The sequence below is a fragment of the Podarcis bocagei genome (assembly GCF_964188305.1).
Source record: "Podarcis bocagei genome assembly, chromosome: 2".
Lineage (NCBI taxonomy): Eukaryota > Metazoa > Chordata > Lepidosauria > Squamata > Lacertidae > Podarcis > Podarcis bocagei.
This window is the reverse complement of record NC_138126.1, coordinates 26,121,702-26,147,489: the sequence shown is the minus strand read 5'-3', so window position 1 is coordinate 26,147,489 and position 25,788 is coordinate 26,121,702. Positions and strand designations below refer to the sequence as shown.

At 47.6% G+C, this 25,788-nt stretch overlaps 2 protein-coding genes and 1 long non-coding RNA gene across 4 annotated transcripts; 1 reads left to right on the top strand and 2 right to left on the bottom strand.

Moving 5' to 3' along the window:
- Positions 1–38: 38 nt before the first annotated feature.
- LOC308581070 (uncharacterized protein) lies at positions 39–3,071 on the top strand (the record flags this gene model as incomplete). 2 transcript variants are annotated; one of them, XM_081183526.1, is made up of 3 exons in its annotated part: positions 39–302; positions 1,479–1,587; positions 2,010–3,071. In XM_081183526.1, the coding sequence occupies 3 exons, from the start codon at positions 39–41 to the stop codon at positions 2,486–2,488; spliced, it is 852 nt and encodes a 283-aa protein (XP_081039652.1). In that variant the 3' UTR covers positions 2,489–3,071. The 2 variants fall into 2 exon arrangements, with proteins under 2 accessions (XP_081039652.1, XP_081039653.1); XM_081183527.1 differs by having other exon boundaries at positions 163–302; positions 1,483–3,071.
- DALRD3 (DALR anticodon binding domain containing 3) lies at positions 3,072–13,974 on the bottom strand. The gene is made up of 13 exons (XM_081182616.1): positions 13,721–13,974; positions 12,295–12,593; positions 11,313–11,581; positions 9,968–10,026; positions 9,751–9,873; positions 9,399–9,469; positions 8,911–8,969; positions 8,263–8,345; positions 7,322–7,445; positions 6,293–6,351; positions 5,196–5,309; positions 5,006–5,074; positions 3,072–3,666 (listed from the first exon to the last, which is right to left on the bottom strand). Exons 1-13 carry the CDS (start codon positions 13,907–13,909, stop codon positions 3,547–3,549), a joined length of 1,638 nt encoding a protein of 545 aa, XP_081038742.1. The 5' UTR covers positions 13,910–13,974; the 3' UTR covers positions 3,072–3,546.
- Positions 13,975–21,722: 7,748 nt separating this feature from the next.
- Positions 21,723–25,629, bottom strand: LOC308581333. The gene is made up of 3 exons (XR_014004981.1): positions 24,639–25,629; positions 22,515–23,182; positions 21,723–22,414 (listed from the first exon to the last, which is right to left on the bottom strand). It is a non-coding gene; the product is annotated as an uncharacterized lncRNA (long non-coding RNA).
- Positions 25,630–25,788: the final 159 nt, after the last annotated feature.

Genomic DNA, 25,788 nt, shown 5'->3' with positions numbered 1-25,788 from the left:
AAACAAACCTGGGATGCTACAGTTCGGTCCACTGAAAAATGCCGTTCCAGCCGCACTTTGTCCCCAAATCCAGGCAGAGAGGGGCTGGCTCAGAGCAGCCACAGGAGATGGCACCCCTGGAAGCAACAGGCCTGCTCCCTTCGGTGGCTCAGCGAGGTTCAGCCCTGCCCACAGCGAGTGTCACCACCCACCCTGGCTGTGCCATGAGGATGAGTGTGACCCCCGGCTTCAGGAGGTGCCAGGGCCATGCAAGGACCAGAGAAGATCCTGCCAGAGGGAAGTGCACAGGCTGGCTGGAGAAGGTAGGGAAAGCCCTATTGGTGGGGCAGGGTGGAGATACCGGTGCATTGCCCAGGGATAGATAGATATGTAACTCTGCAGCAGTGGTGGGGAATTAAACTCAGGCAGGTCAGAATTCAGGGTGGCATTGATGAAGAGGACCAGCATCCATGAATATTCCTGCCTTCACAGCACAGCTGTTTGCTGGTGGATACCTGGCTCCAGGCCACCGCTTGCCAAATGTTCACTCCTCCTTTATAGTAAGACAGTGCCTTCCAGGTGTTGTTGGCCTTACAACTCCCAGGCAGCCAGACTTAATGGTCAGAGGTGACGGGCGCTGCACTCCAGCAACTTTGGCTACACTTGTCATTAGGCAATTAGGATACACGAGGGATCCCCTTAGGGCTTTGAAATTCACACGGTCCTGGGGCTAGCCCTGGTACAGAGCCCGTGCTGGAGAAGGAAGCTGCCTGGTGGCAACTTCCCTCCATGCTGGTTTACTGGTTTCAGGGCTGAAGAAAAGATCGACAAGGCTGAACAAGGGGTGTGTTAGCTGAGGCTGGGATGTACTTGCAGGGCTGTAGGAGATGCTCCAGCTTTACTGAAGTCCCATTACAGAGTTGCTGGAATAGATAGAATGATCAGGATTGTGGATTATTCCTCCCTGCAGCAGGGCAATGCATGCTTTCTGCTCGTGGTGTTCTCCTAAGACTTTTGACCAGCAGTACAAAACTCCACTGCTGTACATCAAAACAGTTGCCCACTAATAAGAGAGAGTTTGAGGTCCACATAGTCCCGTTTACACCTGCCCAAGACTCACAATAGCTGCATATTGAATAGAGAGCCAGTGTGGTGTAGTGGTTAAGAGCGGTAGACTCGTAATTTGGTGAACCGGGTTCGCTTCCCCGCTCCTCCACATGCAGCTGCTGGGTGACCTTGGGCCAGTCACACTTCTCTGAAGCCTCTCAGCCCCACTCACCTCACAGAGTGTTTGTTGTGGGGGAGGAAGGGAAAGGAGAATGTGAGCCGCTTGGAGACTCCTTCGGGTAGTGATAAAGCGGGATATCAAATCCAAACTCTTCTTCTAGTATGTGCAGGTGTTATACCCCAAGAGTCACAACCCGTCTCTCACAGATTGCTGTTTGCTTTATTGGGCTACAAAACTTAACCTCCTATATCTCTTTCCCCCCCACGTCCAGGTAGGAGCTGCAAACAAGCACCAGAATAAAACTGCTCCCAAGACTCCCTTAATCCCAAGGCAAAACAGGATGGCTCTTCCCCAGATTCCCAAAGGAGGCAAGGTCTTTGGTGAGGCTCTGGTGTCTGACACTGCCCCACCTGCCACTGGCAGGATTGCAGAGAGCCTGGCGCTGGGCTAATGCTCTCTTGCTGGTAGCTGGAAGGAGGCTGGGCTGCTGTGAGGGGAATGCAGCAGGTTCTAGGGCTGCTTAATGTTGGGGCTTCCATTGGGTCCCTGGCCTCTGTGGAGGGCGCAGAGATCCTATCAGGGCTTTGCGGGGAATGCAAGCCAGAACAGAGGGAGCAGGGAGCACCTGTGTTCCTCAGAGGAAAGGGGCACAGATCCTTGTATCAGCCAGATCCCTTCCCACATCGCCCTGCCTCAGGAATCCCCTGTGCACCCAGCCCAGTGCAACACTTGAGCCAAGTACTTGAGTCTCCTGCCTCGTTCCTCACTAACACCTGCTCTGCTCCCATTTCTCTTGCCTCAGAGAAACCAGGCCAGAAGCTGCCAGGCCTCCCCCATGCCAAAGCAGCCCCTTTGGGCACGCCCGACATGGCGCCCTGGACTGGGCCCTCTCAGTCCGAGACCTCCTTCCATGCCCTTTTCAAGCCTGTGGTGTCCTTCTTGCACAGTGTCCCTTTCTCGGCAGCAGGAACTCCCAGCTCCTGCAGCTTCTTCCAAGACCACCTGGGAGAGAAGGCGCCGGCTGCCGAAGGGGAGCAGCGGCCGAGGACCCTGCTGCTCCAAGGCAAGGCGAAGCAGAAGGCAAGCCGGAGCAGAGGCTCGCCCAGGCACTTCCGGAGCAAGTGGCAGGGGGTGAAGCTGCCGCCCGTGCCCAGCATCACCAACCTCAACTTCAGCCGCAATTTCACCTTCTCCTTCTTTGAGCTGCCTCCGCATCAGGGCCCCCAGTACTGGCTGCAGCGACAGCAGCTCATCCGCCTCCTGATGAAGCAGCTGCAGTAGCGAGCCCTGGCCTATCTCTGGGGCGCTGGGTGCGAAACAAGAGGGACGGCCACCAGGTGCAACGGGTGGAATGGGCCTCTCACGGGAAGGTACGCTAAATTCAGCCTAGAGCCTTGGAGAAAGCGGCCTCCTGGTTATATTATTATTTCTGTGGGGCCCACAGAAATAAGATACGCACAGCCCCCATTCAATCAGCTTGCCTCTCTGCTCCACAATGAAGCTGCTGACAGGAGACGCTGGACAGTTTGTCAACGCTGGCAACATCGGAGTCCTCTTTCCCTCCCGTATCCTTGTCCTAAGCCGCAAGCTGATGCTGCAGACACGAGCCTCTGCCCACCCTGGTATGCACAGAGCAAGTCTCTGCAACTGCCATGGACAACAAACGCCCCCTGCTCTAAGCAACAACTTTGCCTTCTGCCCAAACGGCAGGCAGACATCTGTGTTTGTCTGAGGCTATGCAACTTTGTTTACAAACTTTCTTTTCTGATACAGGTGCCAAAGATTTTCTGTATGTGGGTAGGACATGGCCTAGATGGGGTGTCAGTCAGCTCAGAACAGAATAAAAACAACCAGTGAACCACCATTTGCATCCATCATCTGTGCTTTCTTTTGGATTGCTCATATGCCAGCTTTTGTTGTGCCTTTGATCCACTGTGAGCAAAATGGGAAGGATAAAAGCAATGCTTACAGTGCTTAACCTGTGTGCTCCCCCCGGGGGGGGGGGCGTTTTTAGCCTATATGTTCCTAACTGGAATGTTGCAACTTTGGCTCCACAAAGAATTTCAGCAGCCCCCCCCCCCCCACCATCCGGAATGTAGGCGAAGTCTGTGCCCTCTCTCCTCTCCAGCATCGCGATCAGGTCGCTTTGTTTCAAGTCCAAAATATTGCATGTATCCGGGGCAGGCTGAGCTGTGATGGGTGATTGTCCAACAGCAACCGTACCGCACGCACTCTCCCCATTCTTGATCATGTGACTGCGCTGTCCATCGCTCCTCGCAACAGAGCTGGCCAATGGGAGGGCTGGGGCAGGTTGCCTGTAGTGACCCCTGCAGGCTTGCTCAGATCTGGCTCAGAGGAGGCAAGTGGAGGGTGGCCAGGGCACTGCAGAACACTGCTCTCACTGCTCTCATCAGCTGCAACCGGGCAAACATCTGACCGAATAAATGGGGACGTGGTTCCTGTCGGGAGCAAAAATAGGATCGTCACAGGGGCCTGATGAGTGGCGGGTTTGTGCCTTCCCTTAATAGGTGCATTTCTCCATTAGTGCCCATGGACAGGATCCCCTTCATCATGCAGAGGGCGCTGTGTAGACCTGAATTTTTTTGGAGGAGGAAAACAAAAAAAGTATTCTGAATCTCAGAAGCCAGAACAGCAAGAGGGATTGCAGCGCAGTGAAAGCAGCAATCCCTCTTGCTGTTCTGGCTTCTGGGATAGCTGCGCAGCCTGCATTTGCTCTATAACACACACATACATTTCCCCTTACTTCTTAGAAGGGAAAAAGTGAGTCTTATAGAGCAAAAAATACGGTATGTTATTGACAGCGTTCTATGCTATTATAGCGGTGTCAGTGACGGCATCAGCTGACCCTGAGTTATTAAGTTGATGCCTGTCATTCTCACTCGAAGGCAAATTACACTTGTGGCTTTAGGCTCAGAAAGCCGATCCTTAACTCTTCACCTTAGTTAATGTTTTCTGAAAATATTAGTACATCCTAAATGGAAGCTTCTAGTTTGCAAAGCTTCAGAAATGAGCTTCACGTGGTGGGAAGAGAAGTCTTTGGAGCCTTCTGCTCCAAAACTACCTTCCTCTTTACCACAATTCTTGCAAAAAAAATATGCAGAGGATATAAAATAGAGCGGGGCTTCTTTTTCCCACTAGTACAGTACAGCCTTAGCATGGATGACTGAAGATGCCAACACAGCCTCCTGACTCAGAAATAAATAAAATATGCCAAGTTATGCCCAAGCTGCACCTCACTCTTTATGAAAATGGTTAAACAAACAAGGAAGCCAAAGTTCACCATAGTTTCCTGTTCTGTACGAACCAGGAAACCATGATTGATGGTTTCTAAGCAAGCAAAGATATGAAGCTGCTCAAAGATGGGTTACAGATTGTGGCTTATTTGGAAATCATTAACTGTAGTTCCAAGTTCAGACACAACAGGAAACCACCGTTAATTTCAGTTTCCTGGCTGAAAGGAGGAGCGAAATAGCTGCCAAGGAGCAGTCTGCAGGTGGACAGAGCTCAAGACCTTTTCTGGCATACAAAGTCAGAGACCTACAAACCTGAAGCTGGCCACTCCCTAGGCTTCGCAACTCTACAAAGCCGAGCCTTGGATCCAGATTTTATGGATTCAAGATCAGTATGTTTCAAAAGGAGCCTATTACAAGCTTACCTGACTTGTAGCGAATGCACCTTTCGGGCCAGATGTTCATTATGTGGAAATGGCCTGAGCCGATGCAGTGTGGACTTGCAACTCAATGAATACCCCAGCGACTCTCCTCCCAGAGCACTTACCCCTAGGATATGCACCCGGTTGTAGTAGGAACTGAAGTCCATGCTCAGCTGGATCAGGAACTTGCAAATCTGCAACACAAAGCAGAGCGATGCCAGATTCACCTATGGCCAAGAGGAAGCCAAGCTGATAAAGGGGAGGGGGAAGGCAGCCCAACAGCCCCACCTCGCAATATCTGAAAACTCAGCTCACCGCCTCCGTGCTGGCTGTGACTCTGAGCCCAGCGCTGGAGATGGGCACCTGCATCACTTGGCTCAGGATCTCCTGGAAAGGCAGGATACTGTTGAACAGCAAAAGCCATTCGCCCTGCAGAAAGAGAAGAAACGTGTGGGAGTCTCAGTAGGCCAGCCTTCCCCAACCATATGTTTTGGACTACGACTCCCATCATCCTTGGCCACTGGCCGTGATTTCTGGGGCTGATGGGGGTTGTAGTCCAAATCATCCTTAGGCCTATACTCATCCCCCAGTTTGTTAATCGGCAAGAAGGGAACCAAGCAATGAGATTTCGGATGCAAGAAGCACAAACAGCTGACTGTGGTATAGAAGCACATGGCAGTCTGGATTCCGTGAGCTGATTTGTGCAAGGCAGGTATCCTGAGGCCTGTTTTGTAGCAGAAAGTTTGGACAAGGTAAACGTTTTCAGGGGCGCCCCGAGACATCTTGGCACCCGAGGCAAAACACCTTCCTGCTGCACCCACAATGTTGGGAGGGCGTGAGGCTCTGCAAGGGCTTCCCTTCGAGGAAAAGCCCTTGCAAAGCCTTGCCACCCTACCAGGCTGGGGGGCTGGGGGGGTTAGATTCGCTAGGGGCAGCAAAGATGGGGAATGGAATACTCAGCTGCTCTGCTGCGGCCAAAGCCTCCCTTACCTTGGTTGCTCCTGCAGGGGGCAGCACAGAGCATCTGTAGGGGAACTGCTTCTTGCCTTTCCGCTGCCTGAAGCGGTTGCTTCACCCCGCTTCATGGGTGGGCCGGCTCTGCATATTTTAGACCCTCCTCCATGCTTTCTAGCGGTTGCCCTAACTTGGCTCAACTTGCCAAATGATGTTTGTGTTCCCAACAAATCCAGCTGATCCTATAGGAGCAGCCCTGCAGGCCTGGATCGTTGTGCAGGTGGTGACCATTTCACACAGGGGTTCCATTTCTGGCCCCTGTGCTTGTCAGCGGAGCATGTATAAGTGCGCCCTGCCCCCGTTCTGCCTTCTTACAGGTACAGAAGGATCCACGCACTGAAAACCACGCATCAATTGGATGTGCCTAAAATGGTCGCCGACTGTATTCTTTTGTTTACCTCTTCCCTGAGAGATGCGTAGTTCAGCTCCGAAGGTTGAGGAAAGGCTGGGTACAGACCTGGAATTGGATGGGAGAAATTTGTGACCATAGGAGCATCTTAGGCAAAAGCCTTTCAGGGGATGCAGTGATAGCCATACCGAGGGATTCACATTTACTGCAGCGAAACTCCAAACCTGCCAGTTACAGAGAGCCATGCAGATTAAACCAACATTCCTAAATTTGATCAGGTTTTTTTTTTTTTTGTAATTAATCGCAACAGCAACTAAAAAGTGGGTGGGGAAGCTGCAATATTTAGGAGTTCTAAAGGGCAAAATAAAGGGCTGTGTGGCATTTTGGAGAGCGGCAATAAACCAGGATGCGTAAAAGGGAAAAGGAGCTTGGGCCGTGGAGCAAGACATAAAGAGTTATAGGCAATGCGAGCTCTGCTCTAGAGTAAACCCACTGAAATTAATAGACTTGACTAACCTAGGTTCACTAATTCCAGCAGGTCTACGCTGCGTAGAAATGAGCTGAAGGAAGTGTGTGGGCACACCATCCCTCAACCGCTTTGCCCTTCTGGGTTCTAACTCTGGGAGACACTGCGTGCAAGTTTCAAAATCTGCCTCTGTAGTCAGGAGGGTGTGTGTGTGTGTGTGTGTGTGTGTGTGTGTGTGTAAAGTGTCACAATTCAACACATGGTGAACGTTTTAATATCAGGTACCTTTCTGAATGCTTTTAACCAAGCCAAGGATCCATAGTTTCTGGCCACCTGCTACAAATCACTGGCCAATGCAAGGGACCCTCCCTGCTCCAGAAAATTCATTATGATAACAACCATGGCAGGCTGGCTGCTCCTAGTCCCAGGACCAACGGGACCCCACAAGCATGAAGCACGACAGCTCCACAAGCAAGTTGTTTGCTTGAATCCTAAATCAGGCGATTTAAGTACTACCCCAGCTTCTAAGGGAAGGTCCAGGTCAATTGTCAACCAATTCACAGAATCATGGCCGCCATGGCACAGCCTGCGTGAAGATGGGAGGGCTCTCACCTTGCTCTACGGCCCGCTGGTATGTTTCAAAGAGTGTGGCCAGCCGAGCACAGTTGTACATCACAAAGGCTCCACTCTTGGTCCCTTTAGTGGAGATGCTGGTCTCCTCCACATCCAGGAGAACCTGAGGATGATGCAAAAATCAATGCTGGGTGGGGAGCAGGCAGAGAATGTCAGGTCTAGCCCTATTCCCAAGAAGGCCCTGGCCTCCCCTGCAAGTTACCAAGGTGACTTGTGACCAAGGTGAAAGTGAAGGGAGCACAGGCCACCTTCTATCTGTCTCCACTTTCCAGAAAGGGTGGCCTTGCCCAGGCTAACCCAGACTCCCTCCTCCTGGAAGAGAGGGATTCTGACAAATCCGCATGCAAAAGGCTAATTTTGTCTGTTCATTTGCAACTGTCCGTTATTCATGGCCCATCACATCCACATCTGTCAAGGTGATGATAACCACATACCCATTCCCTTGGCCCAAAGTTGCCTGTTGCATTCTTCTGATTCACTCTAAGCCAGTTTGCTATTATCATACGTCCCCAAATTCATCTACCCTCCCCAGTTTTGCAGTGCCTCTGTCCACTGTCCCCATACCTGTGCACCTAATTACTCTGTTAAGAAAGGGTTATGGGTTTTTTGTTTTTGTTTTGGAGTGAGACATTCCCAGCTGCTGTAACTTGGGACTGTAAACTGAGGGAGTGGTAACTGCTACAACACGAAGCATGAGTCATGTTTTCAACCAGGCATAGGCAAACTCGGCCCTCCAGATGCTTTGGGACTACAATTCCCATCATCCCTGACCACTGGTCCTGTTAGCTAGGGATGATGGGAGTTGTAGTCCCAAAGAAAGCCGTTCCACGCAGCTGAAATTATACCACTTCCACCCATGAGCAACCCAATCGCCTCCTAACTGTGAACGTAGCACACCTGAAAGGGACTCCTCCACTTACCTGGTTCCGATGGGTCGTGCTCAGCATCTCAAATCGGATGGCAGCTGATGTCAAGATGCCGACTGTTTCCGTCCAGGTGTCATCTAGAGGAAGGAAGCCAGAAAATCACACCAGCAGTTACAAAACCATTGATAAGTGAAAGCATTCCTTTTTTAAAGAAGCTTTTGATTCTATTGCCACTTAAGGGCTCTTGTCTTTTGCTGCTGTTTCTTAGTTTGATAATTTGTATTTCAATGATTGGGTTAACCGTTGTTTTAATGTTTGCTTTCATTTTTGTAAGCTGCTCTGACCGACTCCTTTGTGGCAGGGGAAAGCACGGCTATAATTTTTTTGGATAAGTAATTTATAAATAAATTTAAAAGGAGTTCAGTGGAATTAGAGTGTTCGGTTGAAGAGACCCCTTGGGGGCTGGGATGCATCCAGGAGGAAATGCTTATGGTTCCCCTATCTGACAGGGTGAAAGGAAAGCCTGGTAGACTCATAATAAAGCCTTTTCAAGCAGTTGGGCATCCAACTGAAGTGGGCAAGAAACCCAGAATAATAGGAAGAACAACCCCAACGTGCCAGCTGTAGGACACACCTAAACCTCCCAGAAGCAGAAACAAGGAGACAGAACAGCATGCAACAAATGAAGAGACAAACCTTTACCTTGAGAGAGGTCTCCATATTTCAGCACTGAAGCCTCATACATCTGGGAGTTCCGCAGCCTGTAAGCAAGGAGATGTTGCAGCCCCTCAGAAAAGAGAACATGTCATACCTACAGTGCCATGGGTGCAAAACCAAATGCTGAATAATACTAGGACTGGTGGGGAAAGGAGGCTCAGTACCAGCAAAGTTTCTCATTGCATTCTTCTGGATCACAGTGCTGGGAGTGCCATCACACTCAGGTCTCTGGACACAAAGCTGTTTGTTCAAAGTCAAGAATGAGTGCTTAAGACAGCATCACAAACTAGCTGCTTATTAAGCAGCTGTAATGCAGCGATTTCCATGAGCGACCGAAAGGTAAGCGCAGAATACCCAGAAGGTAAGTGCAAGCAGGAGCGTGCTTTCATCGCCAGCTTGCCCTGGCTCCACTGTTATTAGCAAAGCAGAAGGGTCCTGTGTGGGAAGGGTCCTGGCAGAGAAAAGCAACTTACTGGAAATACTGAAGAGCACCCATGGGAGAGGCACAGCGAGTGACTTTGACAGGCCCACAGACAAGGTGTTTCTAGGGAATAAATAGGTAACAAAGCATTAGTCGCCTGCAACCACCACGTGCCTGCTTTTTGCAACAGAAAGAAAGCTCCCCAACTGACATAAATGGGAGCTTTCCTCCCCTCTTAAAAAAGAAAAAAATGGAGGAGGAAATTCCAAATGGGGCTAGAGTGAGGTCAAAGGTAAAAGTCCCCTTCCCCTGAGCCACGGTCCCTATCTGGCCCCGCAGCAACCCAACGTAGCAGCAACAGCTTTACACACAGCTTGTACCTAGAAAGAAAGTGCACTCCTCACCTGTGAAACTGTGAGCACTTGTGGGGCTAGCAGCCTCAATAGCAAGTCCACCTTCTGCTGCTGGAAGGCCTCCTCGCTGCTCACCACATGCACAATGCTGCAGTGTTTTTCTGGTGCAGCCACCTGCAGAACAGCAGCAGCTCACATGAGATGCAGAGACCACACAAGAGGGTTGCTCAGTTCACCCCTGGCTGAAGGTTTTCAGCCGTCTACTCACCATGCACTGCAGGGCCACACGCTGCAGCTCAGCCGCATGGCGCAGCTTTTCCTCTGTCACTGAAAAGGAATAAATTATTATTACTATTACTACATGTATACATGCATACATAGTTTTATTTGCACAATGCCTTTCCACAGTTCAAACCATGCTCAAGGTGGCTTACAACATATAAAAAGATACAGTGGTGCCCCGCAAGATGAATGCCTCGCAAGACGGAAAACTCGCTAGACGAAAGAGTTTTCCGTTTTGGAGGTGCTTCGCAAAACGAATTTCCTATGGGCTTGCTTCGCAAGACGAAAATGTCTTGCGAGTTCCTGCTGGTTTTTTCCCCTCCCCCCTTTTTCTAAGCCGCTAAGCCGCTTATCAGCTGATCCGATAAGCTGATAAGACGCTAAAAGCCGCTAAAAGCTGCTAATAGCGCTAATCCGCTAATCCGTCAATGGGCTTGCTTCGCAAGACGAAAAAACCGCTAGACGAAGAGAATCACAGAACGGATTCTTTTCTTCTTGCGAGGCACCACTGTACATAACTACAACGTAACAAAAGTAGTCATAATCCGATAAATTTAAAAAATACAAAACCAAGCTGAAAAATTTCCATGCCAATCACAACAAAATCTAAAATGAAGATACAAAAAAACCCAACAGCAACAAACCTCCCCAAACAATGCCCCAGCCCCACCTTTCCTACAGACAACTCAAGGTGGGATACATGGTTGTCCCCATGCGCCCCCCCCCATTATATCCTCACAACAACCTTGTGAGGTTGGTTGGGCGAGGGTCAGTAACTGGCCCAAGGTTACCCAGTCATCTTCATGTCTGAGTTAGCACTTGAACCCTGGTTCAGGTCCCCGTCCAACACTCCAACTACAATGCCACACTGGCTCTCAGGAAATATTGTGTGGACGGTGTTCAGTTTCTGCTCTGTCTGCTTCCGCAGCTCTAGAGCTCTTGTTTCCTAGGGCTTAGTGCAACCAAGTGGAACTAATTCAACCATGATCCAGCCACAGCTATTTCCTTGATAAAAACACCCATCAGGTCAATAGACTTGGTATAACAGCATTGGACTGGGTTTCCAATTATTTTGTTTATATTTTATATAGGTTAGGCTAAGAGAAAGTGACAGGTCCAAGGTCACTCAGTAAAAATTAAAACCTTTTTCTCCCAGGTCCCCTAGTCCAACACTCTAAGTCTAAGCGTTACACCACAGAGGCTCCCATATTAGCTTGGCAAGTCATCTTCTCAATCCTCAACCTACATTGTAGTGAAGGTAGATACAAAAAGATCCCTGTCTTAGGGATAAGGCAAGCATCTGTTTAAAAATGATAAAATAAAGCGCCTACCAAGAAAGACGTCCACATTAGGGTCATAGCCCTCCAAGTCTTCCTGCTCCTCCTCAAGGAACCCTTTCAAGTGCACTTTGCAGACCACTGCATTCTGCTCCGTCTGGTCAAAAGTGGCATGAGAACATTGGCGAAGGTTTTCCTTCATGGCTTGGATATCCTCAGGGCTTTGAGAGGCTTCCAAACCTGAAGGCCACTCAACTCGTAGCCGATGCAGGAATCTATGGATTTCCTCATCAACCGAAGATGGGACCAGGTGTACATCCACCCTGAAAGGCAAAGAACCACACACAACATTGGCCATACAGCCGCCAAAGTGAGCAGAAGACAAACTCTCCATATTCTACTCAAAGAACAGCTAAAGGTCCAGTATGACCTGAGTGCTGTATTTAAAGGCTTGACGGTAGAGCACTGCTTTCCAAATCCGAACTTCTCCTCCACAGAAATGAAGGCTAGAACCAAGAGCTCTCTTAAAAAGCAGGTAAGATTCTCAGAATGTTGCCAAAGTCCTAGAAAGGACAATACAGTGGTACCTCGGGTTACAAACGCTTCAGGTTACAGACTCCGCTAACCCGGAAGTAGTACCTCGAGTTAAGAACTTTGCTTCAGGATGAGAACAGAAATCGTGCTCCGGCGGCGTGGGAGCAGCAGGAGGCCCCATTAGCTAAAGTGGTGCTTCAGGTTAAGAACAGTTTCAGGCTAAGAACGGACCTCCAGAACGAATTAAGTACTTAACCCGAGGTACCACTGTACTGTTCTCTCCAAAACACAGCACATTCACAGCTATATAAGCAGCTTTGAACTGTGGGGAGGACAAATGCTGCAATCATCTGCATGCCTACTTAGAAATCAGCCCCACTGAACATTGTTGCATCTACTTCTCATTGTGTGTAAAGTTGTAATAAACACATAAGAATGCCACACATATTCCTGGATCCGGGATTGACAATTAGAATAGGTTCATCGAGTTGCATCTACTAACCCTTGAGCTCGGAGTGTGCCTGCGAGGTGGTCAGTGACCAGGATGGCTCTCAGGTGACTCAGACTCAGCGAGTTCAGGCCCTTGCAGCCGTGCAGGGGCACACAGTTCAGGAGGATGCTGTGCCCATGGGCAGCCTGAGGGGGCTCCGTATACACAGGAATGGCTTTCAGGATCTGCTCAAAGACAGCAGGCCTCTCTAACTGCACAGTCAGTCCAGCTGGGCTCTTTTGGCAACTCCGGATGGGTGGCAACCCTGGGCGTTTAAGTGAAGACACACTCTCAGCAACGCCATCGGGAACCTGTTGTGATACAAGAAAAGGCAGAAGAGTCAAGGAGTGTCGGCTTCCTCCTGGTTTGGGCTGTTCAGGAGCAGAAACAAAGCAGTTCACCATGTAGTTTTGTTTTGTTTTTTTAAGACAACCCAAGTTTCAAGCACAAATAGATCACGGCTGGGCTTTCTAAGCTAAAATGCTGTGGGTGACGTATTAAAAACTGGTCTCTAGATCACCAAAATAATCTGCTGCAGGGAAAGAATTAGTAGGTGATTTCTCCAGTCAAGTAATGTCTAAGATAGCTGGAAAGAGGAGTATAAATAAAATATGGAGTAATAAGTTGGTGCTGACCTTTAAAGCCCTAAACAGCCTCGGCCCAGTATAAATGAAGGAGCATCTCCACCTCCATCGTTCAACTCAGACACTGAGGTCCAGCTCCGAGGGCCTTCTGGCGGTTCCCTCACTGTGAGAAGTGAGGTTACAGGGAACCAGGCAGAGGGCCTTCACGGTGGTGACACTTGCCCTGTGAAACACCCTCCCATCAGATGACAAGGAAATAAACAACTATCTGACTTTTAGAAGACTTCTGAAGCCAGCCCTGTTTAGGGAAGTTTTTAATGTCTGATGTTTTATTGTGTTTTTAATATTCTGTTAGAAGCAGCCCAGAGTGGCTGGGGAGGCTCGGCCAGATGGGCAGGGTATAAGTAAATAATAATAATAATAATAATAATAATAATAATAATAATAATAATAATAATAATAATAATAATAATAAAAAATAATTACTACTACTACTACTACTACTACTACTACTACTACTACTACTACTACTATTTTATTGTATTTTTGGTTTTTATGTAAGCCGCCCAGAGTGGCTGGGGAGGCCCAGCCAGATGGGCGGGGTATAAATAATAAATTATTATTATTATTACTACTACTACTACTAGAACCATAGAATTGTAAGAGTTGTACGAGTCCCCTGGGGTCATCTAGTCCAACCCCCTGTAATACAGGAATAATAATTATAGTAAATCACAAAGCACCACCTGACAGCTGGAGGTGGTACCTCACAGGGGAACTAACTATTTGCATACCAATAAATGAATACAGGCAAGGAGGCCCCGCCCCCTTTCGCGGAGGACACGCCCCCTTACCTGTCCGTCCGCGAACATCGCCATCAGGGCAGCCTGCGGAGCCAGGAAATCCCTGCTACGTAAGTTCCGGGCGCTACTCTCCTTGAACCAGACCGGGCCGCGAGCACCGACCCCGGCCTTTCCTCGGAGAGTAGCGTTCAAGACCTCCAGAGTCTCGGAGACAGACAAGCGGCTCTCGAGCGTCTCCATGGCGACCGCAGGCGCCGGCGACTCCGGAATTCCTGGAGGGCGGGGGAGGGGGGAAGTCCGCCCGGTTTGCCAGGATATGATGTCATGATGGAAAATAAACATAGAACTATAGTATAGACTGACTTCCGGGTGGAGCCAAAGCCGGGATGGGCATCGTAGGAGTGGGATTCTGCCACCCTTGGTGTTGTCGAGTCTTTGGGAACTTTAAAAGACAGATTTATTTTTTTAATGTTATAAGCTTTTCATCAGGTCCACCGAGGCTTGCGCCATAATTAGTTTCTTACAACACATTGTCATAGCCATGTCTACTTAGAAGTCCTCAGACGTCCTATTGAATTCAATGTAGTTTACTCCCTGGCAAATGGGTATTATTATTATTATTATTATTATTATTATTATTATTATTATTATTATTATTATTATTATTATTATTATTATTATATATTCTGCCCTATGCCCGGAGGTCTCAGGGCGGTTCACAGAACAAAATCAAAATATATAATCAAAATAAAAACAGCAACCCCATAACCCCTTAGGTAGGATTGTAGCCCTAGGCTGTATATACATATGTAGCCTTTGAAAACACACATGGGTTATAGCATTTTTTGTACATAGCGGTTTGCAATTCTGCATGCCTTTGCACGATAACGTAGTCTAAAATGGCAGTTACTAGCCATGTTGTCTGTACGCACAGGTGGGCACGATGAATTGCATTAGCTGCTTTACTGCCTATTTGAAAAGGTTCTTTGGAGCTCTTCGCAATCTCTCTTTGTTATAATGGACCTGGACAACTGAGTGTCATCAGCAAACTTGGCTACCTCACTGCTCACCCCTCACTCTAATGATATATCAAAAAGTTAAAAGCACAGGTCCCAATACAGTTTCTTGGGGAAACTCCACCTCCTACATTTCTACATTTATTCCTGCTTTCTGGTTTTTGCTACTTAACTACTTCCTAACCTACAAGAGTACTTCGCCCCTTGTTGCATGGGGGCCAAGCTTACTCAGGAGTCTTTTGTGATGTAACATACAACATTTTTGGGAACTATATTTATAGTTTTGAATCTATCAATGCTTAATTGTTGTAGTTTTTTGTTGTTTTTTTCATCCCTATGTTTTTAGCTGGTCCTGTTTTATCTGTAAGCCGCTAGGACTGGAGTCCCTTTCAGGGGAAAAGATGAAAGATAAATCTTCTTCTTCTTTAGTGATCAGTTGTATCCGAGTAAGATTGTCTTTCATGAACACAGTCTTAACAGTGAGTCTGTAAGTGACTGTGAAGGCCAATTCTGGATCCACATGTCCTTCCACAGTGGGGACATAGGTTTCTGGGCGGGAACTGATCACAGTGAAGGTTTGCCAAATGTGCCTTCCTCTTAACATGTTTCCCTTTCGTCCTGAGTTTGAGCGTTTTCAAAGCCCACGACTGATCTCCAAAGGCTGTTCTCCGATTGGAGCACTCGCAGGCCAGTGTTTCACAATTGTCCGTGTTTCTCCTACATTTTAAAAGATTTGCCTTGAGAAAGTCTTTAAACCTCTTTTGTTGTCCACCACTATTTCGCTTTCTATTCTTGAGTTAGGAATAGAGTGGTTGCTTTGGAAGACGATAACCAGGCATCGGCACAACATGACCAGTGCAACGAAGTTGATGTTGAAGTATCATTGCTTCGACACTGGTGGTCCTTAAGAGTAATTTGGAAGCAATCCCACTTAATAGGATCTTGAAGGGCTTGAGTGTTCATTTTGCGCCTTGGTTTCCTTCCTTGAAGCCTGCATTGAGGTATCTTGATAGCCAACATAGAACACATTAATCAGTGATCTGTCCAGCAGTCGTCGGCACTCGTCATAGCTCTGGTAAAGAGCACATCACTTGTAAATAATAAGTGTGCCTGGTATGAGAATCTCTCTTTCAGAGACTGTGTCGAAAGCTATAGTCTGTTTGCATTTTTATTTATAGCCTCGGTGGCACTATGAACAATGGAAACTGTTTGAAATAAATGAGAAGCAGAAGTGAAACATCCCCAAGTAACTCCCCCTGTCCAGGCCAACAGAAATGCAAACTAAATGTAGACACTGAATGTAATATTTCTAATGGCCAGTGGAGGCTAGTCCATATGGGCAAATGAATCACTGCTCCACCAACCTTAGTCTGCCCTCAGCCAGCCCCCACCAGCCCATCTTCCAATGAGCCCAGTGTGGTGGAACTGCCTATCATCTCCCTCATCTGTAGTCTCAGTATTGCTCTTATAAAACACAGCAGAGAAGAGAACAGGAACAAAGCTTAAGATGAGTTGGCTCCACTAATTATTGAGCGTACTGCTGTCTGGGCTCCTTGCCTTCTGCTCTACCAGTCTCAGTGGACAGTAACCCCTGCTGCTGATGGCTATTTTGCCATCAGCAGGTTTCCCTAGAAAACAGCACATTTGCGGTTTCTAACCAGCTATGCCAACAAGATTAGGTATTACTCCGGGGAGGACTGAAGTTCCAGGGCATTGATATTCATGCTTTCTCAATTTAAGCAATAATCCAACAGCATGGTAGTTCATTCATACTGTTGTTTATTGCGGACAGTAAGCTGCTTAGAATCATAGAATCATAGAGTTGGGAGAGACCACAAGGGCCATCGAGTCCAACCCCCTGCCAAGCAGGAAACACCATCAGAACACTCCTGACATATGGTTGTCAAGCCTCTGCTTAAAGACCTCCAAAGTAGGAGACTCCACCACACTCCTTGGCAGCAAATTCCACTGTCGAACAGCTCTTACTGTCAGGAAGTTCTTCCTAATGTTTAGGTGGAATCTTCTTTCTTGTAGTTTGAATCCATTGCTCCGTGTCCTCTTCTCTGGAGCAGCAGAAAACAACCTTTCTCCCTCCTCTATGTGACATCCTTTTATATATTTGAACATGGCTATCATATCACCCCTTAACCTCCTCTTCTCCAGGCTAAACATGCCCAGCTCCCTTAGCCGTTCCTCATAAGGCATCGTTTCCAGGCCTTTGACCATTTTGGTTGCCCTCCTCTGGACACGTTCCAGTTTGTCAGTGTCCTTCTTGAATTGTGGTGCCCAGAACTGGACACAGTACTCCAGGTGAGGTCTGACCAGAGCAGAATACAGTGGCACTATTACTTCCCTTGATCTAGATGCTATACTCCTATTGATGCAGCCCAGAATTGCATTGGCTTTTTTAGCTGCCGCGTCACACTGTTGGCTCATGTCAAGTTTGTGGTCAACCAAGACTCCTAGATCCTTTTCACATGTACTGCTCTCAAGCCAGGTGTCACCCATCTTGTATTTGTGCCTCTCATTTTTTTTGCCCAAGTGCAATACTTGACATTTCTCCCTGTTAAAGTTCATCTTGCTTGTACCTGTGTTAGTTCTCTGTTGTCCATATGATGTTCTCCATTGCCTTCCTGCACTTTCTGCTCCAGATTTTCTCACATCCTGTCCCTTTTGGAATCAGAAAATTTGGATTGAAGGAGAGGAAAGTGCAGGAAGACAGCGATTTGAAGGAGGACATCATACAGACAATGAAAATGGATGGAAGGGCAGGATGCTGCCCACATGCAACAAAAGTATGAATGAACCCTTTATTTAGTTAGAAGGTGGTGTTTTTGTACTGTAAACCACCCTTTCACTCCTCAGATGACGAGCAGTGTATAATATTTAATAAATAATAAAGATGTCTATAGGAGCACTGGGCTCCTTTGGGAGGAAGCAAGCATCAGAGAATGAATGAATGAAAATACTGCTTAATGTTTTTGCCAAAATAATAATAATCCCTAAGTAGTTTACAAAAGTTATAAAATCAAAATATAGTAAATATGATAAAATACAAATAAATATCAAAATAGAATAAACAAAGTCCATTGTTTTAAAGTGCAAGTCAGCAACTCAACAGACTTGCCAAGGCCATTTTGTGTTGGAAAGGATTTGAGGTCACCTGTTTCAGCCCCCTGCTCAGTACAGGAATATTTATTTATTTATATTAGTTAATTTATATTAGCTATGATATTGTAAAAATTTATATTAGTTGTAAACAATGCTTGTATAAGGTAAAGGGTAAAGGGACCCCTGACCATTAGGTCCAGTCGCAGACAACTCTGGGGTTGCGGCGCTCATCTCGCTTTACTGGCCGAGGAGCCGCCGTTTGTCCACAGACAGCTTCCGGGTCATGTGGCCAGCATGACTAAGCCGCTTCTGGCGAACCAGAGCAGTGCACGGAAATGCCATTTACCTTCCTGCCGGAGTGGTACCTATTTATCTACTTGCACTTTGACGTGCTTTTGAACTGCTAGGTTGGCAGGAGCAGGGACCGAGCAACAGGAGCTCACCCCGTCGTGGGGATTCAAATGCATAAAAGAAAATCACATGAGCTGCAGCATGCTTGACATGACCATCCAGTTTCTGCTTAAATACCTTCACTGAACAGGATCCACCTCCATCCTACTTTTCTCTGTGCTACAAAATTAGGTTTTACCATCCGTTGCAGGGTGTGTAATATTGCAGTGGATTCAGGCTTGTGTGTGTCCTATGCAGAATATAACATGTAACTGGGACGCATATTTATTGGGGGTGTATATGTCGTGCTTTAACAGGATGCAAGGTGAAAACGTCACAGAGATTATTTGGACCCTGATTCTCCACATATCTTCCAACTTTGTTCTCACATCTGTGAATGAGAGATGCAGAGTTGAGTTAAACCTTCCTCATTATCAGCCACACGGGAAAGAAGATTAGATTATGCCAGAGAAGGCTCTTTGATCTAAACAGACATCTTTCTCTCTGTTTTTTTCTCTTTCTTGCACTGTTCTGGCTACATAGGGTTCCTCTTTAAAAACTTAACCATGTATACAAAATGAATTTTCGCACTTAGCAACTAAGTTGGGGCCAGTGGGTCCACTTAGCTGAATACCACCAACTGGGTAGAAATCACAGGGAAACAGATTTCACCTCAACATTAGGCAAAACTTCCTAACAGCAAGAGCTGTTGGACAGAAGAACAAAGTGCCTCAGGAGGTGATAGGCTCTCCTTTGCTGGGCAGCTTTAAGCAGAGGCTGAATACCAGTGGATACTGAAGTTGTTTCCTCCATTGGCAGAGAGGGTTGGACTTAATGACCTCCAAGAAGCCCTCGGCCCTATGAGTCTATGAAACCTATGTTTATTTGAAAAAAGGATAAAGATAATACCTCAGCCCGCTTTCACATAAGCATATGGGTCGGCAAACTAAGATCCACAGGCCAGATCAGGCCCAATTGCCTCCTGGATTTGGCCCACAGATGGTCCAGGAATTGCCACGTGGATCACCAGCACGCACATTCTTTCCCTCTCCCTCTCATGGCACCGGTGGCGCCTCCCCCTCCCTCCTGACTTCTCCCCGCCCTGCCTAGAGGAGGAAGGCGGACAGGCTTTGTTGGTGCCAGCAGCAGCAGTGCTTGAGTGGCGGCCATTTTAAGCAGCCCCTCTCCAGAGCCCTTTCGCACATTGCTCATCGTCCCCCCGCCGCCACCAGCCCGTCGCTCACAAGACACAGGTAGGCAGCCACTGGGGCTCATGCATCATTCCCCCCCCCAAAAAAAATAGTCCGGCCCCCCATAAGGTCTGAGGGACAGTGGACCAGCCCCCTGCCGAAAAAGTTTGCTGAGCCCTGCATAAGCACATTAAAACCACAGCATTCAGTAACCTGAGTTTGCTCGCTCGCTCTTCTTTCTTTCTTTGAATGTAATTTTCAGCTCTTGAGACGACAGTCCTACACATTAAAGCAGGGAAGGAGACCTTCTCTGGCCCAAGGGCTGCATCCCTTTGTGGGCAGCCTTCTGGGAGCTGCAGGCGAGTGGTGGGCAGCACCAGAGGCAAAAGTGGGCAGGACAATGGATACGACTCTTTCATTTGTGCTTGTTGTTCAGTTGTTTAGTCGTGTCCGACTCTTCGTGACCCCATGGACCAGAGCACGCCAGGCACTTCTGTCCTCCACTGCCTCTCACAGTTTGGTCAAACTCATGCTGGTAGCTTCGAGAACACTGTCCAACCATTTCGTCCTCTGTCGTCCCCTTCTCCTTGTGCCCTCAATCTTTCCCAACCTCAGGGTCTTTTCCAGGGAGTCTTCTCTTCTCATGAGGTGGCCAAAGTATTGGAGCCTCAGCTTCACGATCTGTCCTTCCAGCGAGCACTCAGGGCTGATTTCCTTAAGAATGGATAGGTGCAGTAGGCTACATTTCTAGCTATGCAAACCTTGAGAGGCTTCTGTGCCTTAATTTCTCCATCCTCTTGTACATGTGAGCCCTCAAGACCTTGAAGCAGAGACAGCAATGGAGTGTGGCCTGGGGAGGGTCTAGGGGGCCTGGAGCATCACATCCAACCATTCCCTGGTCTGAGATCCCCTACCCTCTGCTGTAAGTGTTCATTATTCAAACAAAGGGCACGTGTAATTTTGATTGGATCTGAGTAATCAACAAGTCAGAATTCAATCTTTCCCTTTTTTTGGTGCAGTTGCATGTTTTATTTCTCAGCAGAGAGCACAACACACCTCACATCAGCATCTCAAAACCCGTTCTCATCCGACACCCTGGTGCACCCACTTCTCTTTGTTGAGGTGGAAGAATCTAAAAAGGGGGGCCGTACTCTCTGCACCACCCACAGCCAAGAGATGATCTGAGAATTCCTTCTCACGCCAGACCAACTACTGACTGTCAGCCGTGGCAGAAGATTCCCCCCCCCCCCAAGCCCCGCTACGGTTGCCTTGGCACTCCATTGCATGCCCACAGAAATTAGCTGCTTTGCATCCAGCCTGGGGGGAAATGGATAGGTGGGAATACTATTATCAAGGGTGCAGCAGCAGCAAGCCTAGCCCCTTGAACTGAAGCTCCTGCTGGAAACCCTATTGTAAGCAACAAGGCTGTTGGTGTTCTGTAGCTTGGGCACTAAAATATGTCCTTGTCAGTTCGAGATTCAAGGCCTGTTAATCTTGTCCTATGTATGCTCACCCGTTGCTTACCTCTGAATAAACACACAAGGGATTATGCAGTTCATCTCCAAACTAGAGCCATCTAGTCCTTCCAGATGCAACTGGAGACCTGACAGAACCTTAGTCACTGGACTGCTAAATCGCTTTTGGCATGGCTCATACGGCAAGCCGAGACAATGTTCTTGGGCTCTATTGACATGCCCCAAGCAAGGCTGCGCTGGAAGCTTCCAGCTAAGGAAAAATGCACTTCCGCAGCAGCTTTTCAGTTTTGACCCTTTTTTAATCCAGTGGAAGACCTCAGAGTTAAATATGCCAATATTGAGAGGCTTTAGCTCAGTAGTAAAGTACATGTTTTGCGGTTACAAAGGACCCGGGTTCTATTGCTGACTTCTCCAGTCTTAAAGGGAAATCCTCCACCTTAAGATCATTCTGGAGGGACCTTGCCAATAACCTTCCTCAACCTCCTCCAGATGTTTGTGGGCCACAACTCCCAGAATCCTTGATCACTGAATTTGCTGGCTGAGGCTGATGGGAGATGGAGTTCAACATTTGGAGGCACCATGTTGGCTAGAGTAGATAATAACAGAAACTGTAGCAATTGTGTATATTCAGTCCTAAGCATTTTTGTGTGTTTACTTACCATTTGCAGGTTGACACAGAGGACCTATATTACTTATTTACATGTTCAGCCATTTGAAATGTGCTTGATTCTTTCCCTCTAGTTCCTGAGAACTTCTTTTTTTTAAATCTTTTATTTTACAACATGTGCTTTGATTAGCAAACAATTATATCAACATTCCCATTTGGGCCTGTACGGCAACCAGAATAAGGAAGGAGTCTTGGATGCAGAGCTGTTGTTTGGGGAGTTGGTTTATTATGTTATCTGTTTGGCTCCGTAGCTTAACGTCCTTTTGGCTTGGCATGCAAATAAAAGAACGAGCATCTAATTTGTGAGTTCCTTTCCTCCTTACACACAGCATGACTCACATGACATCTCACATGTATACTTGTACCACACACAATAATTTATATGAAAGGACTGTCAACTTGCATGGGCCAGATCCAGTGCAGTAGAAACCTCATGCATTCACTTCTCCTTTCACTTCCTGTGCAAGATTATGCAGCTGTAGGAAATATACCCTTGAGAAACTAGAAGCGCCCACCCTTGATGAACTAGAAGCAGCTATTTACTCTGTGCTAGGAGGACATGCTATGAAATGAATGAGTGAATCTGTGCTATAGACAAGACGCATGACATTGCATGAAATGTCTTCTTTAGGACTGGAAAAGCTGCTCACTCGTTCACCCTGCTGTATTTTTTTCATGGGGATCCTTGAAAGAGCTTTGGACAGACACGACATCCCCGTGGCCGTTGTGTCTGCTCGCTCAGCGGGAGTGATCGTGTCATTCCAAAGCAATTTCTTCTCCTGAACATCCCTGTGCATGTGAGGCTTAAGATATCTGATCCACTCTAGGTGCAATCCACACACACTGGTCTCTTCATGCCTGGGCACCAAGATTTTTGTTTTGTTTTGTTCTTGGAACTTCTTTTTATATATATTCCAAGGCTTTTACATGTTATTTTATTTGCATAATGCCTAATAAAGGTTTGATTGATTGATTGATTGATTGATTGATTGGAACTTCTTGCAGGGAAGAAAAATGTCTCTTAAGAGAAACTGGCTGAATACAGGAACATTGTCTTGAAGCCAACCTGGCTCTGTTCCAGTGGGTGCCTTCTGCAATTTGACATGACCAAGTCCAGCCAGTCACCAGCTTGGGGAGGAGAGATTTGCAGGTTAAGGGTGGTGGTGTCCTAGGAACATTCCAGGGCATCAGCAGTGTTAAAATATTCACAGGGAAGGGCTTGGAAAGTCCCCTGCTTGAGACCCTCCCCCCTGGCCCTAGGGTCCTGTTCATAGTCTTGAGCTGGGTGAGCTTCCGTAGGAACACAGTAAGGACCTTTTGGATCTGCCCAAAGACCCATCTAGTCCAGCATCTCACAGTGGCTGACCAGATTCCCGTCGCAAACATGCAAGGATCTAAGCAAAAGAGCATTTTCCCCTCCTGTGGTTTCCAGCAACTGGTATTCAAAAACGTTACTGCCCAGCCATGGTGGATAACAGCCATTGACGGCTAGTAGCCATTGCACTTTAAGGCAACTCCTCCTTGGATAAACGCACTGGAGAAGAAGAGTTTACTACCTGTAATCTCTCTGGTCGAAAGAGCAACCAATTGGGAAGATGTGTCACTCCGAAGGCTTTCAAATCTTCAGCGTGTCACTTCAGTATGTGCCCAGCTGTAAATTACTTCTGGCAGAATCAAGAAACGGTTTAGGTCACGGGTTCAGGGACGCGGACTTAGAAAAAATATTGGGGGGGCCCGGGAAAGCTCATGAATAATAAATAAGCTCATGAATATGCAAATAAAGTGGCTCCGGCCCTAAATAGGGCAAGCCACGCCCCCCCAGCCAGCTGATTGGCTGGCTGGGAGGTGTGGCCAGTCGGGATTCCCCTGTTCTCGCGGGATTTCCGGCAGTGCCTCCGATTAGGGCGCGCGGCTGGCTGGCTGGCGAAGGAGCAGGTGAGGAGGAGGCGGGGGACGGCGGCGGCGCTCTGCTGAAAGGGCGCCCGCCCGAGATTATTGGGGGGGCTGAGCCCCCCCAAAAATTTTTTTGAGGGGGCTCGAGCCCCCTCAAGCCCCATGGAGTCGGCGCCTATGCACGGGTTAGTATACGGTGAAAACTGAAGATAGTTATTTATAACAGTTATGTTCTGATCAGGGAGACTGCAGCAAAATGTTACAGTGCATATCCTCGCATCCTAACAGGAGTGCTCCTGTTCAGGGTTCCAGACAGCAAGGCAGCTGAGCATGCTCAGTTCTCATTAGGCTGCTGCTGTTCTTTAAGTGGGGGTGGGGCTACCCGTTTAAGTGTTTTTTTCAAAAATATTTTTGTACTGCTACAAACTCCAGGGTTCCCACAAGCAGGTTGATACTTCACACTTTTCCCTCAGTGGCTCCCCTTATAGCTGCTGTATTGTCAGCACTTCACCATATAAGTTTGCTGTTAGGAGCAGGGGTGTCCTACACTTCATAAATGACTTCCAGAGCTACAACTCTCAGAGCTCCCTGAGGAGAGATTGACTGTTAAATCACTATGATAATTATAGCTCTGTGTCGGGGTGTGTGTCTCCCAATGGCCCTCAGCGCCACTAACAAACTAGATTCCATGATTCTTAGGAGGACATGGCAGCTCAAAGTAGCACGACACTGAAGCCATGACCGTTTAAAATGTTAGGATATGAGGAGCTAACAATAACTGTCTCTGACGTGAGCCGAAGACTGATATGATAGAAAAAGGAAGCCCTCACCCTTCTCTCTTGAGAAGGTATATCTTTAGCCTTAGTAGTCAATGATCTTTCAATGTACAGTGGTACCTTGGGTTACATACGCTTCAGGTTACAGACTCCGCTAACCCAGAAATAGTACCTCGGGTTAAGAACTTTGCTTCAGGATGAGAACAGAAATCGTGCTCCGGTGGTGTGGCAGCAGCAGGAGGCCCCATTAGCTAAAGTGGTGCTTCAGGTTAAGAAGTTTCAGGTTAAGAACCAACCTCCGGAACGAATTAAGTACTTAACCAGAGGTACCACTATACCAGCTTCCCTTCCCTCCAACCATGCTGAAAAGGGATATATCCCTCCCCCCCCTTACACCACAAGAGACAACAGCAGCATCCGTGCATTTTTAGCATTAAGAGCCACGTCATACTTTTATGTGGCTATTGGGTGCACTGGTTTCCTCCCCCATTTTGTTGTGGTAAACGCATAACCCACTTTCAATCCGTTTTAGAATGTTGTTTTTGCTTGGTTTCCGTTTTTAGATCGTGTCTGTTAGCTGTGCCACGGGGAGGAAGAGCTGGGTATAAATAAAGAAAACATAGGATGAGAAACAAACCCCAAAGTCATTGGGGGTGAGGGGAATCTCATGCACAGGGAACAACTTCAGTCCTCCAGGCTTCTCTGCCTGGCCTGTGGAAATCTCCTCAAGGGACAATTCTTCACCAGGCCTGTTCTGCATCCTCCTCAAGTGGTTCTGCTTGGCTGGAAAGTTTCCCTCAACTGTTGAGAACATACCTTGCTCTTTCCTATGTATGGATTGGAGAAACCCCTGGCTTGTGTGGCTGGAATGTGGCCTACTACAGAAATGTTAAGAGAAGGGGGTGTCAGATGGGGGGCGGGAGAGAGAGAACCTTGAAAAGGATATTATAGAGTTGGAAACAGTTCAGCAACCGATACATGATCAAGGCAATGAAGGAACTCCCCTACAAGAGAGGGGACTGTTTTTGTTTAGAGAAAAGGCGACTAAGTGGTGACATGATAGAAATTTAAAAGCTCGTGTGTTAAGTGAATAAGAGAAGTGTTTTTCTCCCTCCCTCTCGCAAGACTAGAACTCGTGGCCATACCCTGAAGCTGAAAGCTAAACAGATAAAAGAAGCTACTTCTTCACACCGCCAAGATATGGAGCTTGCTCCCAAACGAGGCAGTAATGGCGCCCAACCTAGATGGCTTTAAAAGAGAATTAGAAGAGAGGGCTATCGATGGCCATTAGCCACGATGGCTCTACTCTGGCTCCACAGCTGGAGGCAGCAATGTTCTGAATACCAGTTTTACAGAAGCCACAGGAGGGGAGACAGCTCTTGGGCTCAAATCCTGCTTGTCGGTTTCCCACAGGCATCTGGTCAGCCACTGTGAGAACAGGATGCTGGACTAGATACAGCACTGGCCTAATAATAATAATAATAATAATAATAATAATAATAATAATAATAATAATTTATTATTTATACCCCGCCCACCTGGCTGGGCCTCCCCAGCCACTCTGGGAGGCTTCCATAAAAACCAAAAATACAGTAAAATGT

Excerpts from the sequence above, each read along its gene's own strand:
- DALRD3 (XM_081182616.1), bottom strand. The coding sequence starts at position 13,909 with ATGGAGACGCTCGAGAGCCGCTTGTCTGTCTCCGAGACTCTGGAGGTC. Across the intron at positions 9,470-9,750 it reads AAGTGCTCACAGTTTCACAG|AAACACCTTGTCTGTGGGCC; the intron begins GTGAGGAGTGCA and ends TTTATTCCCTAG. Across the intron at positions 7,446-8,262 it reads GCACGACCCATCGGAACCAG|GTTCTCCTGGATGTGGAGGA; the intron begins GTAAGTGGAGGA and ends CATCATCCTCAG.